Raw genomic sequence first — 14658 nt, forward strand, 5'->3', positions numbered from 1 at the left:
TGTTTGTAGGCTGTCATGTTTGGGCTGTGATGCCTTTGTGAGTATAAATGTGTCAGGAAGTTGGGAATGACTGTGTATGTGCAGAGGAACAGGTGTACAAACAATCCATCACGTGGATTTAAGCAAATCTTCTACACTCTTTTCCTGTGCACAATTGCTTTTATAGAAAACTGATTTGATGTGAAAACAAGCTGGTTTATTTGGTGTAACCACTTGTACAGTAGGTTACAGGCTGTTAACTTAGCTCGGGAGGGAAATGTGGAAATTTTACAAGCTCACAAAAATGTTTGCCTGCTTGTTTGCCGATCTTTTGAAGGAAGTTTTATTTGCCCTCACTGGGGTGTTGTGAATGTGGTGCCTGTGGTGCAATGACGTCCTTGAGGTCTTTCCTCGCTGCCCACAAAGCCCCAGAGGTTTTCCATCCTACTTCCCTTTCCTTAATGAGCTGCTGAGGATATGTGTGAGGTGGGTGGCGCTGATTCATGAGAGGGAGGGGGAAAGTTACCATGGAGGGTGGCATCCACAGTACTCACTTAAACATTGATTTTCAGTGATTCAACAAGAAACATAAGTGCTCCTTCAGCAGCGCTGCTGAGCTGCTGGATCTGCTGGGCTGCTCTGGTCCCCTTGTGTTCTGCCTGCATCATGTTGCCACTGTACACCCAACTGCTGGACAAGGCGTGGTCACTGCTACCCTTGCCGCTGTTCAACAAGGGCTCAGTCTCAGGCCTTTATGGGCTGGATCAATGTCTTGCTAGAGAACGCCATCAACAGGAGGTCCTTCACCAAGTCCTGTGAACATCTGTTGGCTTCTATATAGGCTATTACCTCTGTAAATGAGCCAATTACAATTGCACTATATAGGACAGAGAACTTTCAGAGTACATAAGGAACCGTCCTGAGGAATTTTAAGGGAAAAGATAAGTTAAACCACAGCAGAAGATCTTGCAAGCAGTTGGTTGTCTCATTCGTTGCTTTGTATCTCACGAGTAATCTGTTGAGTGTGGGGTTTGTGCATAATGTATGTCACTAGTTGGGATGAAATACTTGATTCAAACACGTGGACTGTGTAATCTTATCAACAAAGCTATGGCTAAGTAAAAAACAACAAGAAACAAGAAACTTAAGTGTCTTTTAGAGTACAGAAAGTCACTTGGTGTGTGTTTAGTTTATGGGGAGCTTATCATAAAATATTTAATATACTGTACTATAAAGCAAACTTACAAAATAACAGCAAACCTATAAAAATAATATCACAATCTGAGTAGAACAGACTTTATAAAAAAAATTGAACGCCTGGGAAAATAAACACACTTTTGACTGGCACTAGGAAAGTATCTGAGAGTGCGTGCCAGGCTGGCCTCTCTGGGGAGAGTATATCAAAGCTGGGTTGCCCTCATTGAAAAGGTAATCTCGCCATTAATCACCCACCTCACCGCTGATGACAATGGAATCCAGAGAGGGGACCTCTGATTAAATAGCTTGGAATACTGGCAGGTACTCCATGGAATTTACAGAAATAGTTTTGCTACTGAAAACTTTTTTCTACAGAGATTACACCGTCACTGCTGCTGCTCTTGTTTGTTTGTGCTGTGCTATACAGGGCCATCCTTCCCAAGGAGGCACACGGTGCCGCCCGTGCCTCCGCCTCGCCCATTTCACTCCTTTCCCAGCAGCGGTGGCTGAAGCGAGGCGGCAGCAGCGAGGCAGAGGCAGCGGCGGCGGAGCTGCCTCAGTCAAGGGGCAGCAGGGAAGAGGAACAGGGCTGCCTTCTGCCCACACTCCTTGAAGTCACAGCGAGCACAGACAGCGCTGCCCCACAATGCTCTACGGCAACTCATTTGCATGCAGAGCCGCGGAGCATTGTGGGGCAGCACTGTCTGTGCTCGCTGTGACTTCAAGGAGTGTGGGCAAACCTGTCGGGGTGGCAGCTAGGGCTCCCTGGACTGAAGCGCTGCTCCGCTGCTTCGGCTGAGCAGGCGGAGGCGGAGCACAGCTGGCAGCGTCCCTGCCTCTCGTGCCATGCCCTCCGGCTGCCCGCTGCGCCTGGCCCTGCCTGGCAGAGCGCGAGGGGTGCCGGAGGGATCATTGTGCCACGGCGCTGGATACACTTAAGACGGCCCTGGTGCTATATGTAGACTGCTTGCATTTGATCTGCCATGTACCCTGGGCCTGGGTCACCTATTAGTATTCCCAAAGAGCTGTGTGTAATAAGTTTCTTAGGCATAGTCATCAGAAAAGTTAGTTGTAACATTGATATCGGCTGGTTTGACTGGCATTGTATCCATTTATTGTTACCAATTTATTTTGTGTAATCCCAGTGCATTTCCAGAAACTGAAACATTTTGGTGGAAAGATAATTTTCTACCCCACATTACTTGATTGCAGCACTGCTCAAGCAAGCCCTCATCCCATGACCATATTTAAGATCAGGCTCAATCCTACAACATGGATACTCAGCCAGTATTCACAGGGGCCATTCTGTTCTGTAGTAGCATTTTCTCAAAGCATTTCCCCTGAGCTCTATTTTGCCCCAAACCTGAGCCCCTTGTCACTAGTCATCCTTTCTTATAAAGTTGGCATCATCTACGGTAGTACCTACCGGTAATACGGGCATCATCTACTGTCTAATACTGAGGAAAAGAGAAGGTACATTGAAAAGCGAGTTCTAGCATTCTTTGGGTTTCTGAAGCTTAAATTGCCCAGACTCATTTCAAACTGTGGAGTTAGCAATTTGCTGACAGAGCCTATACTGAAGAAATCGGAAATGAAAGGGATAATTTTAGAGGATTTCTTTAAAACTATGCCTGTATTTTAAATACTTTTGAACTATTGCTGATGGGCCATGTTACAGGAGTGGAGCTTTAACTGCCATGTTGGTTTTTCTACCGTATAGTTAGTTACAGAAAATTCAGCTTAAATTTTCAAACAAAACAAGGACAGTATGCTCCTGGAACATTTTTGGGGAAAACCACATCAATTTGATGTCTTCCAGTTAGTGTGTGTGCATTTCCTTCCTGCAGAGAGTGAGATTTAACTTCTTTATAGGTGTTACTGACTCTATTTCACCATCAACTGTGGCTCTGGTTTCTCAAACAGATAAAAGACCATCCAACCATATCTGCTTCCCACTACAGCCTAATTTACCACCTTCTCATAAACCGTTAGGCCTTTACAGCCTTTATTCTTGGTTGTGTAGTTGATAGTCCTGTTACTGAAGGAGCAATTTACTTCCTTTTGGAACCAAGGATTGATCTGAATGTAGGCAGATTTCCCTTCATTAGTAGATTTTTGTTTTGTTTTGTTTTGTAAGGGCCTGCACATTTGATTTGCCTTTAGTGTGAATTTAAATAAGTAAACAACACCAATGCTATCACTTATGTTGAATCTCAAAACTGCTTTTATTGCAGCAATACTAAGGGATGTTGCTGCTTCAGACTCTTAGCACGATATGTACTGTGATAGGGTAGCTTAGTACAAATCCAGAAACAAATGGGGTAAATGTGCAGTGACTTGTGTCACCACAGGAGGGTCAGACTAGGTTAGCAGTAAATTAGTTACTTTAGGAGAGTAAAGATATGCAACAAGCCACTGGGCTAAGCATGCTAGGGAAATACCTTTCCTTCTTTTAAATGTGTTTTCTGTGAAACTTTCTATTGACACCCTCAAAGCAACCATCAAAATTGCACAAAGCAATTAAGAGAAAAAATGGTTCTGACATGCACGAGAGAGAGAGAGAGAGAGAGAGAGAGAGAGAGAGAGAGAGAGAGAGAGAGAATATCATGTCATGACAAGTTGTAATAATCTGACAAAAAGGCTGATATTTAGCTTTAGTACAACCCTCCTCTGCTGTTGATGGTTCATCTTCAGGCCAGCATTGCTTATGGCAATTTGGAAACTGCTGTGGGAAGCTGATGTTTACCCATGTGATTGAATACAATAGACTTAGGAATTGGTGGGCTCTAACAAACAGAAGCCCCCTGGTTTGTTCCCTGCTGCTGTTCCCTGCTGTTCTTGCAATAACAGCAGTACAGTGGTACCTCGGTTTATGAACACAATTGGTTCCGGAAGTCTGTTTATAAACTGAAGCGTTCATAAACTGAAGCAAACTTTCCCATTGAAAGTAATGGAAAGTGCCAGACGGTCCGCGGAGTACTTAAACTGAAGTGTTCATAAACTGAAGCGAACTTTCCCATTGAAAGTAATGGAAAGTGGATTAATCTGTTCCAGACGGGTCCACGGAGTACTCAACCTGAAGCGTACTTAACCCGAAGCATGCATTGGTTCCGGAAGTCTGTTCATAAACTGAAGCGAACTTTCCTATTGAAAGTAATGGAAAGTGAATTGATCCGTTCCAGATGGGTCCGTGGTGTTCGCAAACCAAAAATTCGTAAACCGAGGTGTTCATAAACCGAGGTTCCACTGTATGCCACTTTAGGAACCAGTTGTAGGAGAGAGAAACAACAGTGACCTTTCTGTGGGTGTCTTCTATAGACATGCTTCACAGTGCATTATATGTGGGGCTGTCTTTGAAGATGGCCCCAAAACTCCTTGAACTTTGGCTGGGGTAACACCTTGCCATGGTTGAAAGAGCTCCGCTGGCTACTAGGCAATTGTGAGCACTACACTGTCTCGGACCCAGTTATCTAAAGGAGTGCCTGCTCCCTTATTGCTGCACTGCACACTGCAGTCATCCATTGACGCTCTCTTCTAGGTGCCTGAACATCAGAGGAGATACTGTATAGGTGTCCACTGGCGAGAGGGCTTTTTCAACTGTGGTGCCCTTTCTCTGGACCTCCTTCTACAAGGAAGCCTACCTCATGCCTACCTTGTTATCCTTTAGGTGCCGGGGGAAGATTAGAGAATTAATTCACTTGTGATAATTTTTGCCTTCTGTTTAATGTAGTTCATTCACATACACACGAGAAAGCGGGGGGGAGGGAGGGAGAGAGTGTCTTAAATTGTTGGAAGTTTTCTTGGAATGAATGAAGAAGGGCGGTATAGGAAGGTGTTAAATAAATACATTTTCCATTCTTAAATTTGTTTTGACTTGCCAGAGCATGGCAGAGGGGAGAGGTGTGGCAGTCTGACTTAGATTATATAGTTATTGCCTGAGGTGACACAAAGCTTCACTTCTCAACTGCGAGTGGAGCCTGAGAGCCACTTTACATGCAGTCATGTTGGCTTTTGTGTAATAGCAATTTCACAATCCCAATATCCGCAAAACTTGTTTTGGTTTTGAAGGCCAACACGGTCTCCTAGAATCTTGAATGTACAGGGCTAAAGTGACAAGCAAGCCCTCACCTAACCCCAGCCAACAATCATTTCTGTGTTTCCTGCCTTTTATAAAAACCTGAAGATGAGAATGCCAGTTGTTTAAAAATATATTCCTTGAGCTATATTACCTTAGTCTCAGAACAAGTCCCGGTAGTAATTATGAATGATTGGGTGGATCATGTCATTTTGGGGTTTCCATGGGCTTGCTAGGTGTGTGAGCTGTTTGTTCCTTCTGTTGTCCACCTGGTAAAATGAAGATAATGGTTGCTGTGCTTTGAGGTGCAAGGATTAAAAAGCAAACATTAAATACCAGTCAGGTGGGCCAGAGGCATTTTGGTGGAGAATTTGAGGGGCTTGACTCTCTGTACCAAAGTTCAAGCTTTCTCCAAGAGATTTAGACTAGCAATTTCCCAGCAATTCCTCCCACAGACCAATTAAAAATGGCTGATAGTCTTGAGAGACCACTTAATGGTTTTTCTGACTGTTGTAGCAATTGCTGTGCACTGTGCTAGATAGCGTCTGATTTTTAGTTGTATTTTGTTGCTTCTTTTATTTCTTATATTGGTGGAATTCAGTATAGTGCTAAGTGGAGTATGCCTGCGAGGTCTGCTCATGCAACAAGACTTATCACTCTGTCATACCCCAGTGCACTCCTTAAACGTGTTCTTGATTTTCCCCTCAATCCTCCACAGTTGATTTAGGGGACATGGAAGAGGAGATGGCAGAAAAGCCCTGTTCCGCAAGCAGACCTCTTTCCGTACATGGAACAACTCTGTTAAATCCCACCCACTGCATTTTATTATATACCGGTACTATGATAAAAATAGTTTGTGTTCCATTGAATACAAATTATAACACAATAAAATACATACAGTACCAGAAAAAGCAATACAAATACAATTTAAATGTTCCAACTCTACAGACAGAGACTCTCACCTAAGAGATCTACAGCAAACCTTTTTAGAACTAAAATATCCACCCGATGAAGTTAAACAACAGATCAACAGAGCCAGACTGATACCCAGAGAGAACTTGCTGCAAGACAGACCCAAAAAAGAAAATAACAGAACACCACTAGCAATCACATACAGCTCCCAAGTTAAAACAGTACAGCACATCATCAGAGATCTACAACCTCTCCTAGACAATGACAGTTCTCTTTTCCAAGCTCTGGGAGGAAGACCTTTCATTGCCTACAGACAGCCACCCAATCTTAAACAACTCCTCACCCACAATAATACCACCACCAGACTTAACATGGACACTGGTACCAGAGCCTGCAATAAACCCAGATGCCAACTTTGCTGCCACATACACCCGGACAACACCATTACTTGCCCCAACAACATCAAACATACCATCTCAGGACTATTTAATTGCTCATCTTCTAACATTGTGTATGCCATCAAATGCCAACAGTGCCCTTCAGCTCTCTATATTGGACAAACAGGCCAAACCGTACGCCAAAGGATAAATGGACATAAATCTGACATCAGGAATCACAAGAAAGAGAAAGCAGTAGGAGAACACTTCAGTCTTCCAGGACATTCTATACAAGATCTCAAAGTAGCTGTCTTATTACAGAAAAAAATCAGAAACAGACTGGAAAGAGAAGTTGCTGAATTGCAACTCATTACCAAGCTTAAAACCATGGAGAGACCTGGTCTGAATAAAGACATTGGATTCTTATCTCATTATGCATGATAAAGCTATCTTTAGCCATCTCACCCCTTGCTTTTTCCCACAAGACCAATTGCAGTCGTTAACAGTCATCAACAGGTTTACCACTCCTATCAGCCAATCACCCATTCCCATCACCCTTCTGAGTAAAACCCCTCCCCACCCTCTGACTATACATGTCTATACAAGTCTGGTGACTTCTGTTTCAGTGTATCTGAAGAAGTGTGCAGGCACACGAAAGCTCATACCAATGACAAACTTAGTTGATCTCTAAGGTGCTACTGGAATGATTTTTTTATTTTTTGTTACAATTTAAATGATTATGAATATTTAATGTGAACATGCCACAGACCACCTGAACCCCCAATCTAGGACATCACCTGATATCCATTGTATTAAGTATCCATGATGATTTGTGGTGGTGATGCTATTGGGGAGGTCAAACACAATCCTGCTTTTAATACTGTTTGCAGCTGCAAATCTTTTGGGGCTGGCACACCGCTTCATTTCAATCAGTGCACATCTTGTAACTTTCAGTGGAAATCCCATAACTTTTAATACCATAAATATTCTGGTTTGTTTTTCTTCTGCTCTTACTGTGTTATAGCCCCCCTCCAATGATGCAGTAGCACTGGAGAAGCACCACAGAACAAACTAAAGCAGAATCAGTCCACTACTGGTGCGCTATTATTGTGTCACAAACATGTTGCCGAATACACCCACAATAAAACACCAGTCTGGAGGGCCCCGCTATCTCCTCTTCCTTCAACCCTTAGAGCAGGAAAACTGAAAAAGAAGGCAGAGCTGCAGAGATAGTTAAAATGTTTATGGGTTTCCTGCTTTTCTCCCCTATCTTAATCCTTTCATATTTTAGCCTCTTTCCTGCCATTCAGATAAAAATGTGAGAATTTATAGAGTGAAAGACAATCAGCCAGATGGCTCTTCCTGTACATCAGACAGATCAGTGTCAGGGAAAATAGTTTAATAATAGTCATATACTGTACTTACGCGGCGTTTTGAATTTCACAGCACCCCCCCCCCCATAGATGTTTCTGACCTGCTTTGAATGAATGCATTAATAATGATGTTGGAGATACAAAGTCAAAAGCAGATGAAAAACATATGGCAGTGCAATCCTTTGGATATCTACTCAGGAATAAACCCCATTGAGTTCAGTGGGACTTACTCCCTTCCTAACACATATGTCTAGAATTGCAACCTTAAACCATTTCAGACCATCTGGTACAACAGTGAAGGGCTTTGAGAGTAATTGCCAAATATAATAGCTTGTATAATACTGTTGTTGCTGGAGACAAAAAAAGGGTCCAAATATCATGCAAACACTTTTTAGGTCTTTCCTTTTCTTTTCCAAATGTGGCAACACATGTTTGATTTCTGCTTCCTTGGTTTCTTTTAGGGGACATTACGCAGAAGGGGTATGAGAAGAAAAGGGCAAAGCTGTTGGCTCCATATTTTCCACAGACCCAAGGTAAGCCTTGTGTTAGAGTTCAGAATAAGACGTATTCTTGCCTTCGTATCTGAAGAAGTGTGCATGCACACGAAAGCTCATACCAAAATAAAAACTTAGTTGGTCTTTAAGGTGCTACTGAAGGAATTTTTTTATTTTACTTCGACCCAGACCAACACGGCTACCTACCTATTGCCTCATAGAGTTAATGCTTATGGTAGGGACACCCATTCTCAACAAAGCTGAAATTTGGACCAGTGCAGACATTATGTCTTCAATACAGCTTTTTCTTTCTCTCTTCTCCACCTTCCCTTTGCTTGGCACCTGAGTAAGAGTTCTTGTGGACTCGAGAGCTTGTTCATGATTTTGTGACATTTTGATAAAGGGACTTGGGGAATTTTTCAAAACAAGTATTGAGTTTAACCCTTAGCATGCATGCTAAGGGTAACCTACCTCTTCCTCTGCTTAGCGTAGGTTTTTTGGGGGGGGGGGCAGGAGGCAGCTTGTTTACTTGGCACATATGGCAGATTGGCAAATAGCATCCCAGGAGATAATCTCATTGCCCTGCTGTTAAATAAGTGGTGGTGCCCATCCCTGCTCCACTACACCACTGGGGGTGGGGTGGGAGACAGAGTGGCAATCTTGTTACATGAGAAGAAATCCGCTTGCAAATTGTTGAGTGTCACCCAATGATTCATGCACATTTTTATCATCTTGTCCATTAATACCGATGAGCTTCTTCTGTACTTTCAGTGAGAATGCTTTGTGAATGTTGTTAATTCTGTTCTATAAGCAGGGGTGGCTAATTAATGAAGAATAATTTTACTATCCACCCAGAGGTAGGAAGAATTAGCAGAAGAGGCTTAACACAAAATAACTAGTATTGATGCTTACCATTTTGTTGTTGTTGTTGTTGGTTGTTGTTTTTTTAAGGCAAACTATGGTTCAAGGCCATTTTTTTTGCAGTGGAGGGAATTGGTACTATATGCAGAGAGTTTTGTGATGCAGTTGTTACTGTTATTAGCTGTTAATTAGCTGAATTTATGCCAAAGAAGAATAAGGGTAAAAGGGCATTGAATGCCAGTGCTTCAGAATTGTTTTTGCTTTGTCAGTGTGAATTTGGGCTGATGGTGGATTATCATTACCTTCAAGGTGATTTCATCAATGGCAGAAAAGAGAAAAACTTTGCAGTTTTCATGTTATATTAAATATGCCGTAGGGCTGCATTTTCAAAAGAGCTTAGAATTCATAATTCAGGCTGCATTAAGAGAGGCGGGTGGGAAATTCCTACTCAGCTTCTTAACCAGGTGTGCTAAACTGCATGGAAAATCTGGAAAGTAGCACAAGCTGGGTTTTCTGGCATACAAATAAGCTGTTTCACTGTACCTGAATAGAAGCTGGACCCTTAAAAACCATTGTCTCTTAAATTCTCACATCTTTTCACTCCACTTTGTCAACTTCATGTGCTTGTGAAACCCACAAAAGGTGAACACATTTTATATTTCATCCTGTGTTTAGAGTTGTTCACCAGAATAACTTAGAAAGATGCACTGAAGGCCATCAGTACACAGTTTAGTATTTAAAGTCTGTTGCTTTCAGTGGACATTGGGTGTGTCTGGATTTTGCCTAAAGGCATTGGGGATGAACTTAGTGAGCTATAACCAAACTGAAAAGCTGTAGGGCAAATGAATGTGCTGGCACGTGAAGGCTGCATTACAGTGATTTGATGGAAATGTGTTTAAAACTTCTCCCACGAAATAACTCACCTCATTTTCAGAGAGGGTATATTTGATTCTCTAATGTTGTTGGACTCACAACTCCCAGCAGTCACAGACAGCATGTCAAAATGGGCAGGGATGATGGGAATTGTAGTCCTAAACATCTGAAAGGCACTATAGGCTTATCCACACTTCCATTTGGTCTGTGACTCCTAGGCTGAGATGTTTTTCTTTTGTCACACCGCTTTCCCCAGGAAAACCTGCTGCTTACTACTGAATTGGAGCAAACATCCATCGGGTTTTTCTGCAGATAGACATTTGTTCTGATTCAGAGGTAAACAGAGGGTTTTTCCGGGGAAAGTGGTAGGTTGAAATAAAAACCTCTTAGACCTGTGGTTAGAAGTTACAGACCAAAGGGAATAAATCTGTGGGACAAAGGGACATGTGGGTGAGCCCTATGTTGGGGACGGCAGACCTTGTTCTGTACGTGGTTCTATATAGGGACATGATCTAGTGAACTGCATCTTGCATGCTGAGCCCCTTAAAAACTCAGCAAATTTTCTCTCATCTTGGGAGTTTAAATCCAAGGACCTCTTGAAAGCTAGTGTGGCTCTTTGTTCCCTCTTTGTCACCTTGCACTATCACTTTGTTTTATTTTCCTTGCTTAAAGGTAAAGGTAAAGGGACCCCTGACCATTAGATCCAGTTGCGGACGGCTCTGAGGTTGCGGCACTCATCTTGCTTTACTGGCCGAGGGAGCCGGAGTTCAGCTTCCGGTTCATGTGGCCAGCATGACTAAGCCGCTTCTGGCGAACCAGAGCAGCGCATGGAAACGCCGTTTACCTTCCCGCCGGAGCAGCACCTATTTATCTACTTGCACTTTGACGTGCTTTCAAACTGCTAGGTTGGCAGGAGCAGGGACCGAACAACGGGAGCTCACCCTGTTGCGGGGATTCGAACTGCCGACCTTCTGATCGGCAAGCCCTAGGCTCTATGGTTTAACCCACAGCGCCACCTGCGTCCTTTTGCTTGCTTACATGCTATTTAATAACTAGGAGAAGTAATGTCACTGAACCATCCCCACACCTTCTTTTTCTTAATTGCCAAAGGAGTCAGCCAGAGCACTGGCAGAAGGCAGAAGGATAAACCATGTCACTGATTAAGGTGGGGTTTACAGCTGCCGTTGTGACTCAGGTGTGCCCATGCTTGATGACAGATTTCCCATTCGTTTCAGTGCCAATGGAGCATTTATGAGTAATGTAGAATGAAGTACTTAGTTTTGGAATCTGCTGTATTTCTGGTTTCGTAGGGAACATGAAAGAGATACTATTGGATTATGCTTGCCTCTTTTTCTTAAAAAAGAAAAAAAATCAAAGCATTTCCTACTATAAACTAAGGCCTTTATGTTCACCTTCTGACACAGCAAGTCTTTCTGTTTCCATTTCGCAGATAAGACCCAGGAAATGTGTGCCACAGTGATGGTTAAAACACCAGGCTTTTCATGCCAAACTACCAGGCCACATTGTGTCAAGGAAATTCCTGGAAGGTAGTCTGATAAAAGATAGCACCTTATCTATTTTGGATTCTGATTTAAGGAAATTGCTTAACTTTTGCAGCCAGAGTCAACAGAGTGACCCTTAAAAGATATGTCATTATGGGCTGCTGTAAAAACTAAGATTTTACTTTGAACAATCGTATAGGAAATAATGTGCCTATTGTAATGTAATCTTACACAGTTTTGGATTTTATGATTTATTCCTAAGATATCTAAAACGTACTAGGGTGCTGTAAGACTAAAACAGAAGACAGCCCCTGCCGCAGGCAAACAATCTAAATTACAGACACAGCATGGTACAGGGAGCAGGAAGGGATTTGAGGGTGCTTGAGGCTGAGATTTAATTGAAGTGTGAAACAAATCTCTGGATTTGAAACTTTCCTCTCATATTATCCTTATTAATTGCAAAGTCCCTTTCAAAATGTGTAGAATGTCTATTCTTGTCGAGAGGTAGCTTGCAAATGCATACATAGATGTGGATCAGTTCAGTTTTCTCATGGCTTTGTGCCTTGCGCTCTTTGGTCAAGAGAAAGTAAATGTACAGTAGTTCCAATTTGAGCAGTATTTTCTCAGCTTCAGTCAAGTGTGTTTCCTCACTCTTCAAAATTTTGTTTTCCCTGTGGTCAGGCAGTAGAATCCTCTTCCCAATGCATGATCATTAGATTCACAAAGCCCTGATGGCTTGTCACCCAAACCTCTCTCTGCACTATACCAAATGGCTTGTCATGCTGCAGTAATGAAGCAACTTTCTTGAATGTGAGTCATATGCAGTTTTGCATTCTCCACCCCTGCAGAAAATAAAACTTTGCAAACCTGTACACACATGTGCATACTTGTCCCTTTGAAATCAGTGGAGTTTAAAGCCCATATAACTTCATACTCGATTCTACCTATTCCTAGAGAATGATCTTAATCTGCCAAATGATGGTTTTCTTCAGTTAAACTTATGGTTCTTGCTTTTATGCTGTTATCACTCTGTGACTATCACCCTTTCTTTTCTCCCCTTCCCTATTTGTAAATTTATTTCAGTTATGCTTCCTCTTCCTGCCTCACTTTGCTTAGGATAGCATCTCTGTCAATTCAGCTTCCTCTCCTCTATTTTAAATGCAGTTTAAAACAAATGTACTTTTAAATGTAGTTTAAAACAAGCTGGGAGATGGCTTGAATGTGAGTGGAGGAAAATTCCAGACAAATGCAATCGAACACTACTGAGGGCTCATGATCAAGTCTTTCTAATGGCAGTGGAGGCAGCAAAGAAGGCCTTTTCCGTGACTGCTCCTTATTTGTGGAATACTCTCCCCAAGGTGACTTGCCTGGTGCCTTCATTGCATATCTTTAGACACCAGGCAAAAACGTATCTCTACAACCAGTCCTTTGATTAACATTCTGTGGCCTATAAATGTGTTGTGGGAGGGCGGTTATTGGCTTCTTTTTGTTTTATCCTGTATTTTATGTCCTCATTTTGTATTTTTCTGTTGTGAACCGCCCTGTGATCTTTGGATGAATGGTGGCATACAGATTTAATAAATAGTCATAATAGTTATTGTCAGTGCTTTTTTTTCTGGAAAAATTGGTGCTGGTACTCACCGTGAAGTTGTTATAGTAAGTGCCACACTTTTTAACAACAAAAAAAGAGGTGCCGGTACTGCGTACCCTTGATTACCCTCTGGGGGGAAAAGCACTGGTTCTTGTATAATGTAACTTCCTTTGGTGCCACAAAGGCATTGCACATTTTCAGTCCCATCTCCCATTGTTCTTGTAAATGTTTCCTCAAAACCCACTACTTCGGCAAAGCTTTTCCAGGACCCCTGACCCATTCCTCTTCAATGCTGTCTCTTCACCAGTTAACTGTCTTGGTTTTTTATTGCTCCTTTGGTTGACTGTGTGATCTGGGTTTCCCAGGTTTAGTTTTCAGTTCACTGGTGGCCTTAGATAAGCCATAGGCTCTCACTCGTAGCCTCTGTGCCATCTTTTAAATATGGGGATAATAATAGTGGCTCCTGCTCAGTTATTATGCTTATATCATTTTAATATGTTCTGTAAACCTTTTTGACATTTGATAATAAAAGGCAGTAGTAAATAAACCTTTTAAATAAAGTACCAGATATGTTAACAATAAATGAAAAGAACCTGCCTAATTTTATGTCAATTTGTAGACAGCAAGAATTGCCTCCCAGTTGACCAGACAGTGAATTTTCTGTAAATTGTGTTATATCCCTCCCGCTTTTAATGTTATGTGAGTATTATGAAGTTACATGAGTTTTATGATGTTATGAGTATTCTGATGGATATCTGGTGGATATTACCCTATGTAAATATTATGTTAGGCCAGATAGACCAGTAAAGCATTTCATGAGCAAGTAGTCCTGGACTTAATTTGGAAGGTCGTTTGTGTTATTTTTCATGTTTACATAGTATTTTTAATTTAAACAATTAAAGCATCAAAACTAAAGTGACAGTTGACTACTTGTGCTGTCATGGTGAGGAAGTTTTCAATTTGAGATTTTTTGCTGCCATGCTTGTAGAGCTCAATTATGCGTTCCTGTCTAGGAGGTCATTCACGCTGGATTTCCTGCTAGCTGATCTAGTTATTCATATTTACAGAGTATATTGCTAGTGTATTTCTACTTTTAATTTTCAGCAGATTTAAGAAACTTCCATAGTGCAAAAAGAAAAAGGGGGAAAAAAAAGAAAGGATCACTCTAAAATATGAAAGGGAGTGTTAAAATGCAGGGTTCCTTGTTGCAGGGAGGGAAGAAAGCACACGGTCATGCAGATTTCTCGGGAACAAAACAAATGGGTATTCACAGCTAGCTTGATAAATGTTGGACTGTTCTGGACAAAGGATTAGCGTTGTCATTCTCTACACAGGGTGCAGAAAAAAAGTTGCAACATGATTGTTGTTTTTGTATGCCTGCAATCAAATTGTAGCAAATGTATATGCACACTTTGAATTGCGGG

General features: G+C 41.9%; 1 protein-coding gene across 4 annotated transcripts in view; it reads left to right on the top strand.

The window, feature by feature from the left end:
- The window catches only part of DIP2B (DIP2 acetate--CoA ligase B (putative)), a 173102-nt gene that overhangs the window by 73500 nt on the left and 84944 nt on the right, over positions 1 to 14658 (top strand). For 3 of the 4 annotated variants that reach the window (XM_035103797.3, XM_035103799.3, XM_035103798.3), the window contains exon 2: positions 8375 to 8446. The exons of the other annotated variant lie outside the window; for it this stretch is intronic. In XM_035103797.3, coding sequence (XP_034959688.2) covers positions 8375 to 8446 — 72 coding nt within the window. The remainder of the gene's footprint in view (positions 1 to 8374; positions 8447 to 14658) is intronic. 4 annotated transcript variants of the gene reach the window in all.

The sequence above is a fragment of the Zootoca vivipara genome, chromosome 2, assembly GCF_965207765.1.
Source record: "Zootoca vivipara chromosome 2, rZooViv2.hap1.1, whole genome shotgun sequence".
Taxonomy (NCBI): domain Eukaryota; kingdom Metazoa; phylum Chordata; class Lepidosauria; order Squamata; family Lacertidae; genus Zootoca; species Zootoca vivipara.